Source organism: Rhineura floridana, chromosome 7 (assembly GCF_030035675.1).
Source record: "Rhineura floridana isolate rRhiFlo1 chromosome 7, rRhiFlo1.hap2, whole genome shotgun sequence".
NCBI lineage: Eukaryota > Metazoa > Chordata > Lepidosauria > Squamata > Rhineuridae > Rhineura > Rhineura floridana.
In genome coordinates this window covers 87,964,969-87,979,029 of record NC_084486.1, presented here as the reverse complement: position 1 = coordinate 87,979,029, position 14,061 = coordinate 87,964,969, and the positions used below count along the sequence as shown (strand labels likewise).

At 43.2% G+C, this 14,061-nt stretch overlaps 1 protein-coding gene across 2 annotated transcripts in view; it reads right to left on the bottom strand.

The window, feature by feature from the left end:
* Nucleotides 1–14,061, bottom strand: part of GOLGA7B (golgin A7 family member B) — a 43,011-nt gene that overhangs the window by 21,115 nt on the left and 7,835 nt on the right. The window contains exon 2 of one of the 2 annotated variants that reach the window (XM_061636303.1): nt 2,729–2,847. The exons of the other annotated variant lie outside the window; for it this stretch is intronic. Within the exon in view, the coding sequence (XP_061492287.1) occupies nt 2,729–2,776 (48 nt within the window). The 5' untranslated portion in view covers nt 2,777–2,847. The remainder of the gene's footprint in view (nt 1–2,728; nt 2,848–14,061) is intronic. 2 annotated transcript variants of the gene reach the window in all.

Genomic DNA, 14,061 nt, shown 5'->3' with positions numbered 1-14,061 from the left:
TGGGGGAAAAGGGAGAGGGAGGATGGCTGAAGAGTGATATACAGCTTGGGTGCTTTGAATCCAGTATGCCTAGGTAAAGACAGTGATTATAAGCCAGTAATTGAAGGCCCTACCAGGATGGGTCATGCACATCAGTGCTGACTCCAGAAGAATGCTGATGAGGCCTCTGGCAGGATTATGTATCTAGTATTATTTATTATGAATAAGTAGCATGGCTTTGAAAGAGTTCAGATCTTTAGCTCGTGGAGACTCAGAACCATATTTTTAATGTAATATAGGCAACAGTATACAAGAGAAAAAGTCTCAGGTGGGTTATGGCAAAGTGGGAGCACAATGACAAACAGCATACATGTTACGATTGTACACATATTACTGTGTGATATGTACTGTGTACATTTTGTGACAGATCTCACAATTGATGTGTGCTGGCACTTCACAGGGCAGCATAAGCAAAAATGATGTAAGTCTCTTCTCTAGGGAGCTTACAATCTGCATTGCCTACTCTATGTCTGCATGCATGCATGTGTAATAATTATAGAATGTTTCTAGGAAGAGGTGAGGAAGACCTGCATAACTCAGGGCAGCCATTTATGTCCTGGGTTGGGATTAAATCTCCTTGGCACCTCAGATCACTAAGAGGATCCAAGACAAGCTGATGAGACTTTTCCATAGCTGCTGTCATTTCCCTAAAGATTTTGTTGACTTCTAAAAACACATTTTCCTGCAGGATATGAGCTGCCCTTGGGAAGGAAACATGCCTCACAAATCACTCGTGGTATTCATTGGAGAGAGGAATCTGCCAACATCAGTGTTTTATGGCAGGTAATTATGCTTGCTGCCTAATGGGCTCAAGCCATCCCTTTTAGGTGATGATTGCTGCAGTCAGGCATGCTGTGTCTTGCATGGAAGGGGCCTGATTGTCAGCAACTTTGGTAGAAATTAGAGGAGGAATCTTCCATAGCCTTCAGTTAAAGGGGTACAAAGACAGAGCCATCACTGAAATGACAATGAAGGAGAAAATAAGGGAAATTAACAACAAAAAACATCGTCATCCCGGAGTTTCTCTATGTAGGCACACATGCAGAACATGTTGGTATTAGGGTGATCAAAATCTGATCAGTCTTATCCATGAAAGACCTAAACGATATCATTTTGACTCTGGTTTCATTTGAGCGCTGTCCACATCAATTGCCTGAAATGCAAAGTGCTTACTTTGGCTCTAAACCTGAAGGAAAAGTACCTATACATTTCTATTTTGTAAATGGAAGGAGGAGCTGACATGTGTCTGCAGTCTGCACTTTGGCTCTTGTTCACTATTAACTCTACTGATAGACTGCAAACTGCAACTCACAACTCTGGCTGCTACTGATACAACCACTGTCAGCCCTGTTTAGTTTGCACATGGCATGAGTAGCCTGGCTTTTATGTCAGTTGAAAGAGTAATGGGAGCCAATGCTGACCCAGTTACTTCTCTGCAATGAATTAAAAAATTGCGCTTATGGCAATAATACAGCAGGGAGGGAAATCACAAAAGAGATTGTAGGCCTGAAGATGCCTGCAGCTAGCCTGGGACTGCCTCTCCTGTAAGTTAGGGGAACGGAGCAGCACAAAGGCTGGCTTTAGAACCTGCAGTCAGCAGAATAAAAAGGGTTTGGTCAGACCAGAAAGAATGAGTGGCAACGATGCTGCTATGTGGTGCAAGTATCCTGAGGAGCATTATCAGCTAAGGTTGCTTCCAGATGACCTGTTTATTGAACATACAGCCTGATTTGTTTGCACAAGTTACCAGGAAGGTTAGACAGTGTTGGTTATTTATTGAACATTCATTCTGAGCTATTTGTGGGGAAGTTATATGATGTTGCATCAAGCGTTATCCCACCCACACTTTTCAAGTGCATTCTTCCTTATCACAAAAAATATCATTTTGGAGAAAGTGGTATGTTATGAAAGAGCTTAATTTGAATCCTGCCCCAAATAGTGGCAATCTTGACGTGCCCTAAGACAAATGGCAAACGAAAAGAGATATTTTTCTGCTCCTTACAAGCTAGAAGCTAGGAGCCACCTGGTATTATGTCTGGTTCTATCATGATATTATATGCATTGCCAAGTAAGTCCAGTATAAAAATTCTGTATCAGCTCAGGCAATGCCATCTTCTCAACAGCACATACATGTATGTGGCATCAGTTTGTAGGGAATCAGTCACCTCTAATAGAAAGAAGCCAGTAAAAGAAGAAATGATTTTTTAAAAACTGAATGCCTAGAAATATAGGAGAACGAGTCTGATATGAAAGAATTGTTCAGAATCTGAAAATAAACCATCTGCAAGATATTCCAATGCTACCCCAGTAGTTTTGGATTATTAAAAAATTTTAAACTGTGTCACCCTCTACTGGGTAGGTGGAGAATCTGCCTGCACACCACAGAGATCCCAGCCAATGATATTCAGCTATGGGATGTGATTAGCTTTTATTTTCTCTACAGTAATTTGATTTCTTTTACTTTACTGACCTTCCATTTTTTGACTGATATTATTGTATAAATGTTTTATATTAAGATATTTACTTTGTTTTGGAGAGTATCATGCTTCTCAGTTTCAGCATCACCCACTACAATCATATACCAGCTGCCTTACACAGAACCTGGTCGTAGCCTTCAAAATTAGTCAAGTCTGGTGGTACAGCAAAGATGTGGTCCAGTGGGATTGCATGCCATGAATCAGGTGCTTACCTTTGTCAAGGGAGAGAATATCCGTATGGAACTGCAGCTGTGAGACATGCCTCTGGCAGTTGCATCCAAATATCATATTTAGGAGGTGAGAGGAGCAGCTGTTGGTCAGTCCCAATTCCCTAACAAGTAGAAAGAGGAGGGCACATGTACCATCTCAGCCACTTGCCCTGATCCTATGATTCATTGAGCCAAAGACAGTGGCTCATACGATTCTGCATAACAATCCATTGCTTACTATATTTACTTGAAAATAAGGTGCAGGATTACAGTAAGCCTGACCCTGTGCATATTTTCTTGGAAGTAAATCCAATTCAGTGCAGTGGGGCCTACTTTCATGTAATTGTTCTTAGGATCATAGCCTAAGATTGCACTTCTAATTATGATTATTTTGGAGCAATTCCTACTCAGCTCAAGGTAACTTACTTCTGAAAAAGCATGCTTAGGATTGGGCTGCACCAGTGCTCCCCTCATCCCACACTCCTTAGCTGCAGAACTGTGCAATGCAAGGTTCATTGAGCCACTCTGATCTGGCTGGAGAAGCAAGAGGGAGAGGCCACATTGCCTCTTTGCATGGCATTCAGTCGCACATAAAGGCTTATAGGAGTCAAGGAGGCCAGCAAAATATGCATTGGACAAAATATGACATCAAAAAAAAAGAGTGAGAGTTGCCTCATCTGCCAAGAAAAGGGTTATAAATCTGTTACAATGACACATGTTACCACTTGCACTACTGCAGCTTAAGCCAGTCCACAAACAGAATATATGCTGGAAATGGGAGATGGTCTAAAGTTCTTTCTTTCTTTCTTTCTTTCTTTCTTTCTTTCTTTCTTTCTTTCTTTCTTTCTTTCTTTCTTTCTTTCTTTCTTAGTTCACCATGGTCCACAGCTTCCTTATGCTACAGAGTCCAGGTTTCTAGTGACAGACCAGCCCTCAGGATCATATGTCATAGGCTTACCCAAAATGAGCCAAGTGAATGCAAAGCACGTACACAGAAGTCATTTGAGACTGCTAAAGCATGAAGTTACTTACCTCTGGGTCCTTCACAGAGATGAAAAGTTCATCAGAATAAGCCTGTGTGGCTTGTGTTTTGCAATAAGACCCTCAAATCAAGAACACTGTGATGCATTGGAAAGAACTTTGCTTTAAGAAGCCAGGAACCTGTTATGGGTTATGAATCTAAGGGTCTTTGAGGACAGTCCATTTATTTCATAAGTATACAACTCTTACTTGATTGTTCAGGGAACTGAAAAGTCATTTCACCAGCTAATGCATTTGCTTCAGGGAAACCAAATTATCCCAGCAATAAGCTTCAATTTCCCCATTACAGCCCCTTTGAGTGCATCTATTGCTCTTTCAGTGTTGTGTGTGGTTGTACAAGAATCAGATTCCTATTGGTTAGTGCCTGTGACATCACACACGGCCTACAATATGCTTTTCCTGGGCTACTACAAGGCCTTTAAAAAAAACAATTTCATTCATTTTTATTTAGTTAGAGTTTTTAGAGATATGACTCCTGCAGGAACGCTTTTTAACATTTATTCTGGGGTGTGGGGGAACACCAGTGAACAAGGTTTTTCTATTTTTGCAGCAATGCTCTGCCATTTTGGGAACTGTTTCCCCCCCCCTCTCTTTGCTCCTTTAATTCTAGGCTGTATGCTCTCCATCCCCAACACCAGAGTATTCACCTATGTTTTCTAACGAAAGGGGGTGGGAACTGAAAATGCACAGTCCATACCATGGCTATTTCCCCATCAGCAGGACTGCCCTCTCTTCCTACCCCATCCATTGCATGGTGATAGTACTGTTAAAGGACTGGGGGGGTGATACAGATGTCTTTGGGTCCCCCCCAAGCCTGTGATTCTCTTATCTGGAATGAACCTGCTGAAGTGGACAGGTTAGTTTCTTTGTCAAGTGCTCCCATTAATATGTCTAAAGACTTGGTCAAGAGATGTGTTGCCAGAGAAATAAATGGCAAGTGATGCTTCTTCAGGAGGGTAAACCTCCCCATTCACCTGGCTAGGACCAGGAAGCAGCCTGTGTGTTTTTAGCTGGAAAAAGATGGAGAGGCTTGCTCTCTGTACTGAATCCAAGGCCATGGCTTTGGGGTGCCTCCCTAGAAGCTTAATGGGGAAGCGAGATCTGTTGGAGTGCTAATGCTGGGAATCCTTTCATCTTATGCCCAGACTGTATATATGTGTAAATAAAACCATATATCATAAAGACACCACAGTCTTTACTAAATTTCATTCCAAGGAAACCGAACCCTGTGTAAGTACTGGAACCCCTAGAAGTCTCTCACTGCTTGGAGACTGGGATGTGTGCGACAGTATAATACTTGGAACTAGGCTAATGCTACTTTTTGGTCAATTGGAAAGGCTCTGGTTACTTGATTCTAGACAGTCAAGAAATCGTAACATTTTTCTGACACATACCTGCTCAGAGGATGTCGAAGGCTCAGAACCTGCTCACTGCTTCACATACACACACACACAACCTGGCAGGATTGGGACTAACCACATATCTTCTTGTAGCCTTGGCAATGAGGTCTGGAGCCAAATGTTTGTGGGCAGCAGAGGGTATAGGAACCTATCACACCTTGTTACCAACATGTTAAATGGCACACTTTCCTTGCTCCAGCTACTGAACTTTCCATTCTTCTGCAGAGAGAACTCTGGGTGGCAGCGAACTATTGTAGATGGAGTTTGTTGCCGATGAGTTATAAGATCCACTGAAGAGGGATGCATGAGGAGGATTTTCATTGATAGCTAGAGAGCCAGGTAATCACAGACCAAACGGGCTTACTGGCAGGAAGGGGATTTATGGCAGCCACCCTAAGGCAAAGGCTGCCTCAAAAAGCTCTACCACCAGGGTGGGGGCCTTCTGGCCCTCCAGATGTTGAACTGCAATTCCCATTATCCCCAATCCCAGCATGGCCAGTAATAAGGCATTATAGGACTTGTAGTCCAACAACATCTAGAGGGCCATAGTGCCCCTGTCCCTGCTCTAGCAGTATTATTATTATTTATCTTTAATTATTAATTATCTTTAATTAGTGGCTGCCCCTAGGCTTTGGAACTCCCTTCCTAAGGAGAAACGGATGGCCTCCTCTTTATTGTCCTTCCGTCGGCAGGCAAATACTTTTTTATTCCAACAGGCTTTTAGAATAAAAGGTGGTTAGGACAGTTTGTTGAGAGGTTGCTGCACTGTCTACTGCTTAATTGCACTATTTTAATTTGTTTTATTTATTTTAAGTGGATGTTAAATGTTTTAATCTTGCTAATGGTTTAATCTTATTTTAATGTAGAATTTTGAATGTTTTAATCATATGTATCTATGTTTGTTGTAAGCCGCCCTGAGTTCCACTTGGAAAAAAGGCGGGTTATAAATAAAGACCCTCAGCGGCGCAGAGTGGTAAGCGGCGGTAATGCAGCCGAAGCTCTGCTCACGGCCAGAGTTCAATTCCAACAGAAGGAGGAAGTCGAATCTCCGGTAAAAGGGGTCGAGGTCCACTCAGCCTTCCATCCATCCGTGGTCGGTAAAATGAGTACCCTGCATATGCTGGGGGGTAAAGAAGGCCGGGGATGGAACTGGCAATCCCACCCCATATATACGATCTGCCTAGTAAACGTCGCAAGACGTCACCCTAAGAGTCGGAAATGACTCACACTATAAGTGCGGGGACACCTTTACCTTTATAAATAATGATGATGATGATGATGATGATGATGATGATGATGATGATGATAGCATAAGTGGGCTGTGAAGGTGGAAACCTGATGCCTGGGATCTATACAGACACACACACACACACACACAGTGGAGGCATACCCATTAGGGCAAATGGCGCACTGCCCCACTAACCTCAGTCTGCCTTCAGCCAACTCCCACCTGCCTGCCTTCTTACTTATAGCCAGTCAGGGAGTGGGCCTGCCTTTCATTGGCTCTGGCTCATCTCCTGTTGGGTCTCCCTGTCGTCCACCCTACCTGTCCCAATGGGCACCAACGACCACTGTACACACACACACACACACACACACACACACAGGCACAGAGAGAGAGAGAGAGAGAGAGAGAGAGAGAGAGAGTTTACATACTAAATTTGGGTTCCCATTCAGAAACAGCCTGAATACAGACACATATAGAAACTCCTGATGCTCCCCTTTCCTGTTTCTCTTACAAGCTCCCACTGCCATATTCCATGGTCCACACCTTTCTGTGCCACGTGTATGTCATCCCCTCTATGACGTCAACCAGGAGCAGTCTCCCTCAGCTGGCAAAAGGGATGTGCTGTGTTTCTATGGCAACACTTCTGTCTTTGGATGTATGAATAAAAAAATCACACTCTCTCACTCACAATGGCCTGCCATTCTTTCCTGGAGCAGAAGTTAAGGGTTTAATAGCTTTGCCATCCAGTCCCTCAATTCTTTTTCGGCAGAGGGGGAAACAACACCCACAAAAGCATGGTGCTTCTGTATCCATGTCTCAGCAGCTCATTTCTTTGTGCACAATGGCGATAACACTGTGGGGAAACAAACCTCTGCTACATTTAAAAGCTATGTGAGTTTGTCCTTTAACGTATGCAGTGCTGTCTGTATGAATAGGGCATGGTTGTACTTTAAGCCTGCACCCCACTCTGGGATCCCAAAAACTAAAGAACTATGTAAATAACATAAAACAACTGGGGGGGGGGACTCTGATTCCAAGCAGAATTTATGCTGCCTCCTTAAGGCATAGTTTGGGGGAGGAGGGTTTTCCAGCAGAGCTTGCAAGTTCATGAATATCCAGTATGTGGCTAGATTCTGCATTGGATTTATAGGAAGCAGGGAAGTACAAATGAGGACATCAAGCTACTTTATATGTCAGATCATTGGCCATTTAGGTCAATATAGCCTATTCAGTTTGACAGAAGCAGAGGTCTTAATGACATGAGGTTTATTTGTACATTGAGATTCCAGTGGCCTAGGATCTTCAGCATACATTTGAGGTGTTTTTAGATTTTTGGATCTCCCAAAACCTGAGACCACACCCTACACACAAATCCCCAACCCCAACCTGTTCTAACCACTTGCATTCAACCTGTTTGATTTTGAAGTGGGTGAGTTTATACTTTATATAAAGTATATTTATAATTTGTTCTGCTTATACAGGTGGGCCCTGCTTATACAGCAGGTTCCATTCCGGACCCCCGCCGTAAAGCGGAAATCGCCGTAAAGCAGAACCCCATTCACTATAATGGGCCGCATCACACGAAATGATGCGAAAACAGCGCAAAACATTGCAAAAGAGCAAAAAATACCTTTAAAATTGAAAATGAAAGCCACCGCATCAGCGGAAAGCCTTTAAGCGGAACGCCATAAAGCGGGGCCCTACTATATATTGTTTTAGAACAGAGATGGGAAATCTCTGGCCCTCCAGATGTTTTTGAACCCAACAGCTCCCTTTAGTCTCAGTCAACATGGCCAATCAGGGCCGGCTCCAGGAATGCCGGGGCCCTTGGGCATCAGCCTGCCCCAGGCCCCTCCGTTCCCCTTCCACAATCCGTGGCAGGAGCCGTGCTACAGATCGCAAGACAGTCCAGAGCTTTCGAGCCACCCACCGAGCCGCCGGCCATGCCGGCCATGCCCGCCATCACCTACCTTGCTTTGCTGTTCTTTGCGGCTGCGCGAGCTGTGCGCACAGGGTTGCCATCAAACAAGATGGCAGCCGAGGTTTTCGTAAGGGACTGAGGCCTCTACCGCCATCTTGGTTGATGGCACGCAACGCGCGCATTGCTGCCATCAACCAAGATTGCGGCAGAGGCTTCAGTCCTTTACTGAAACCTCAGCCGCCATCTTAATTGATGGCAACCCTGTGCGTGCAACACGCGCAGCCGCATGGAACAGCAGAGCAAGGTAGGTGAAGCGGGGGGATGGCGGGCATGGCAGGCGGCTCGGCGGGCGGCTCCTATCCTGTGATCCATGGCTCCTGCCGCGGATCATGGAAGGGAAACAGAGGGCCCCTTGGGAGCTCCTGTACCTCCGGGGCCCTCGGGCCAGTGCCCAACCTGGCCGCCCTTTAGAACCGGCCCTGTGGGCAATGGTCAGGGATGATGAGAGTGGCAGTCTAACAACATCTGGAGGGCCACAGGTTCCCCTACCTGCTTCAAAATCTGAATTAGATCAATTGAAAGCATCTATTCTATTGTTCCCTAGCACTCCCAACCTGATGTTTTCCAAAAATGGACTGCAGGACTGGTTGGAGCACTTGTTCACTCATAGCTAGTCATTAGCTTCCCTACCTTTAGTCACTAAGATACAATATAAGCAGTAAGAAAAGCAATTAAAATACAATTAAAAATCATGTGAATATTTAATGCTATGGATGTGCTGTATGCTGTCTTCAACCACCAATCCACAGACATGCTGCGGACCACTTGAATAAAACTCCACAGACCAGAGTTAGGAACCTCTGAACAGCTTCCCCCAAGGAATCCAGGGAAGTGCAGTTTGTGAAGGGACGTGCAGTTTGTGAAGGGAAGTGCAGTTTGTGAAGGGTTTGTGAAGAGAGTTGTTAGGAGACCCCTGTTCTCACAGAGCTATAATTCCAGAGCTCCCTGGGAAGAGGAATTGACAGTTAAACAACTCTGATAATTGTAGCTCTATGAGGAGAATAGGAGACTCTTAACAACTCTCAGCACCCTTTACAAACTACCCTTCCCAGGATGCTTTGGGGGAAGCCATGACTGTTTAAAGTGGAATCATAGCGGAATAAGTGTACGTTGTGAGCATGGCCACAGTCAGAGCTTGAAACAGTTACATTTTTGAACTACAACTCCCATCAGCCTAATCCAGTGGCCATGCTGGCTGGGGCTGATGGGAGTTGTAGTTTAAAAAAGTAACTTTTCCAAGCTCTGGCCACAGTAAGATCTCTGAGTCTTTGAAACATGATTGCACTACTACGTGAAAACAGCAGAATAGTTAGTAGTGAATCTTCCCTGAGAAAAAGTCCTATGTGTACCCTTGCCTTTTTCCCAGCACTATCGCTGCACTGCATTACTCCATCCATCACTTATACCAGTGGCAGAGGAGCAAGGATAAGCCAGATCTTGCATAGGGCTCCGATGGAGCCAGAGAAGCTGCTTTGTGCATTATTGATTGCACTATTGCACTGTGGGCCCATCACTTATCAAAATACACAGAGCAACACAGTGATGTGAAAATGAGCCCCAAACAGATGAGACCCCCATACTCCTAACACATCAATCCACTGCGAAAACCATTAATCAGGGTTCATAGGAGTGGTGGTCAAATCTCCAGGCACTCTGAGCAACTGGTCTCAGCACATACTCCCAATCCATAGACCGGACAGATACTGAGCCCCAAGACAAATACTGACACTGTACCAGTGTCAGGCACCATCCTGAGAGAATGCTCCTGACTTACACATTGCACTAGCAATGCCTAGTGACCTCCTTCAGTTCAGGGCTGTCAAGTTACCCAGGGAGTAGGAATGAACCTGAGCAAAAAGAAATACCAATAGCCCCGCTGTATTCTGAAATCAGCAAATTGGATTCCATCTGACAAAATCTAGTTTTGTTCCTGCTACCTTCAAGAGAGCAATTCCTTCTACATACCTGTCCAAAAAAACTAGAGAGAGGACATGATTGTCAAAAAAAATGAAATGGACTGCCTTCAAGTCGATTCCGACTTATGGCGACCCTATGAATAAGGTTTTTATGGTAGGTGGTATTCAGAGGTGGTTTCCCATTGCCTTTGTCTGAGGCTGAGAGGCAGTGACTGGCCCAAGGTCACCCAGTGAGCTTCATGGCTATGTGGGGATTCGAACCCTGGTCTCCCAGGTTGTACTCCAACAGTCTAATCCTACGCCACGCTAAGATAGGTGTAAATGTCCTGAAGAGTTAGGGGGGGAAGCAGCGATGCAATTATTTGATGTGAGATGATCTTCTGAGTGTCAGGTTATAGAGTTCAGAATACAGGTAAGCACCACAGCCACAGAAGATAACTTGTGAAAACAGTCTCATCCGTGCTTTAGCAATGCTAGCAGGAGAGATTTGGTTGACAGATAAGAGTTTTTGATAGGGCTGAAAGTGTATTGAGAGAAAAATCACTACTTATGGTTTATACACTTATCTCCTTTGTTTCACTTTTACCACTAGTCAAATATTTTTGCAAATTTTTGAGTTGTGTCAAAAACCTGCAAAACCTGTTTGAACAAAAGCACTAATAGGGAAAAACCCAATACAAATTACAAAAACTTGCTAAACTGTAGAACAGAGGTGAAAGAGTTGTAAGTATAAACTACTTAAACAATGCCTCTCTCTTTTAAGCTGCCTTCAGCTGGCGGGGGGGGGGATGACCATTTGTTACCAGCCTCTCAAACTGATTTCAATACTTTAATTGGAAGTGATTTCAAAGTTTGGGATCTGGATGTAAGTTAATGCTTATGTTTGAGGGTTAGTGGGTTAGGCATTTTGGATTTTTTTTAAAAAAAATTAAGTAATTATGTATTCTGTTTCTCTTCTATCTCTTTCTTAATTCCTTTATAAACTTCTGGTTTTTAATTTTACTAAAATAGGTTACCATACTCTGTCCATCTGAGGATATGGCCTTTCAGACAATTTAGGAAATCTGCTTGCTTGCTTTTCTGCTTTGTTTTCTAATGTGTCCTTCAACATATCCCTAGGGTTGCTGACAAGGAATCAACAATCAATCACTTAAAAATTAAAATAACAAGTAACTAGTGTTAGAGAATAGCAAAGCTAAGCTTCAGATGTGGCCCTTCAGGCCTCTCTATCAGGCCTTCGGGAGTCTTCCCAGGTAGCCTCCTTCACTGACCCCTTTCTGTGCTCCCCTTGAGTGCTTGTGCCTGGTTAGAATGTGTCCGTGAACTATATGTGTCTTGCTTGCCTGGATTGAGGATGGAGAGAGGTGTGTCTATTATTGTGAGTGTGTGTAGAAACCTCTTTAGCATGACTGTACAAAGGTAAAGAGCAGAGCTTGGAAGATTACTTTTAAAAATAAATTACAATTACTGTTACATGGCCCCAAAAAGGAATAAATTACCATTACAATTACAATTGTTCTGAAAGGAATTGATTACTTTACCGTTACTCAAAAGCAATCACTACTATTACTTGAAAAAAAGTAAGTTACATTACTTTAAAAAAAAACCTAGAGTGCCTACAAGGGGCTGGCCTTGGCTGTTGCACACCTAAGTAGCCTAGAACAACATTAAAAATAAACACATACAAACACAGATACATACATACAGTAGGGCCTCGCTTTACGGCACTTCGCTTTACAGTGATTCGCTAATACAGCGGTCTCAATTAGACGCAATTAGACTAAAGCCCCACTCATAATGCACTTGTTCCACTTTTATGGCGGTTTTTGGGCAGCGCGCACCATTCTATTCAATGAGTTCCTCTTTACAGCAGTTTTCGCTTTACAGCGGGGATCCGGAATGTAACCCGCCATATGGGTGGGGCTCTACTGTAGAATAATTCTTTTTATCCATAAGATAGCAGTGGTGGTCTCTCAGCTGGTAAAGAAGGTGGGGAGGGAGGCAGAGGCCACCACTCAAATCTTTGCATGTCAAACCAAGTGCAACCCCCCCCCACACACACACACTCAGCCAGCAAGCATAATCTCTCTCACTCAACCCCTTCTCATCATCATCATCATCATCATCACTAACACCAAAGTCAGGATCATTCAGACCATGGTATTCCCAATCTCTATGTATGGATGTGAAAGTTGGACAGTGAAAAAGGCAGATAAGAGAAAAATCAACTCATTTGAAATAAGGTCCTGGAGGAGAGCTTTGTGCATACCATGGACTGCAAAAAAGACAAATAATTGGGTGTTAGAACAAATTAAATCAGAACTGTCATTAGAAGCTCAAATGATCAAACTGACACATCATGAGAAGACATGATTCACTAGAAAAGACAATAATGCTGGGAAAAACAGCAGGGAGTAGAAAAAGAGGAAGGCCAAACAAGAGATGGCTTGATTCCATAAAGGAAGCCACAGACCTGAAGTTACAAGATCTGAGCAGGGTGGTTCATGACAGATGCTCTTGGAGGTCACTGATTCATAGGGTCGCCATAAGTCGTAATCGACTTGAAGGCACATAACAACAACAAACCTTTCCACAGCTGAGCCATGCTCGGCTTACAACATCAAAAAATTACATGATTCATTCTAACAGTTACAAAAATAAAACAAAATATAGTCAAACCACAGTCATAAGCAATAAACTAATGAAAACATCTCTATAAATATACAATAAAATTAAGCAGTCTCCACATATGTCATAATAATGTCTAACAATAAAAATACAAAGCTATACTCCCTAAAACAGCAAAAGTGCACCTCTAAAATTAAATCTTGACCCCCAAAAGAACTCCGTAAAAATATCCCCAGTAGCCTATAGACATCCTGAGCAGCAGGTCTTTCAGGTCTAGTAGCAAGATGGCTCCTTGCCTTTTCAGCAGTTGCTACTTTTGTAGCTGGAGTAAGATGGGTAGATGGGAATTAGCCAGCAATGCAGGAAGCAGGTCTTGCAGAACTCACACAGGTGAGATAGTCTCTGGCCCCTTCAGCATTTGTTGCTTTTTGTAGCAGGGATAAGTCAGAGCCTGGCCCTCCCAGGTCAGGTGGAAGTTAGCTAGCAATGCTACCCTTCAACATCAAATGGCCCCAGAGCACCTCACGAACCTTGCTTCTCAGGCTCAGCCCTTGTTGTTGTTGTTACTGTTGTTGTTATACCTCAGAAGGTGGCAGACTCAGAGACGGACCTCCTCTGTGCTCTTTTCTCTGTAATAATTTGTCCTGCACTGTTTTTCCTATTAATTAATTATTTTATTTATTTAAAACATTTCTAACCCGCTTTATCTTTCAAGAAACTCAAAGCGGCGAACAATTTCAATATAAAAACATAAATATAATATACATAATAAACTATAATCACTTACAAAAAATAAATATACTAAAACTACATAATAACATATACATGTTATCATAATCTATTAAAATTAGAACATTACCATTCCTCATTTAAGTTAAACACCATTTCTCCTTAAAAATTTTCCTATTCTTATTCCTACTCCTTATTTAAGTTGAACGCCACCCGGAATAGGAATGTCTTAACCTGGCGACAGAATGCCAAAAGTGAAGAAGTCAATCGCACCTCAACTGGTAATGAGTTCCAAAGTGTAGGGGCGATGACAGAGAACGCTCTATCTCTAGTTCCCGAAAGATGGACTTGTGAAACAGGGAATCACAAGAAGGGACTCATCAGAAGATCTCAGGGGATGGGAGGGTTCATAA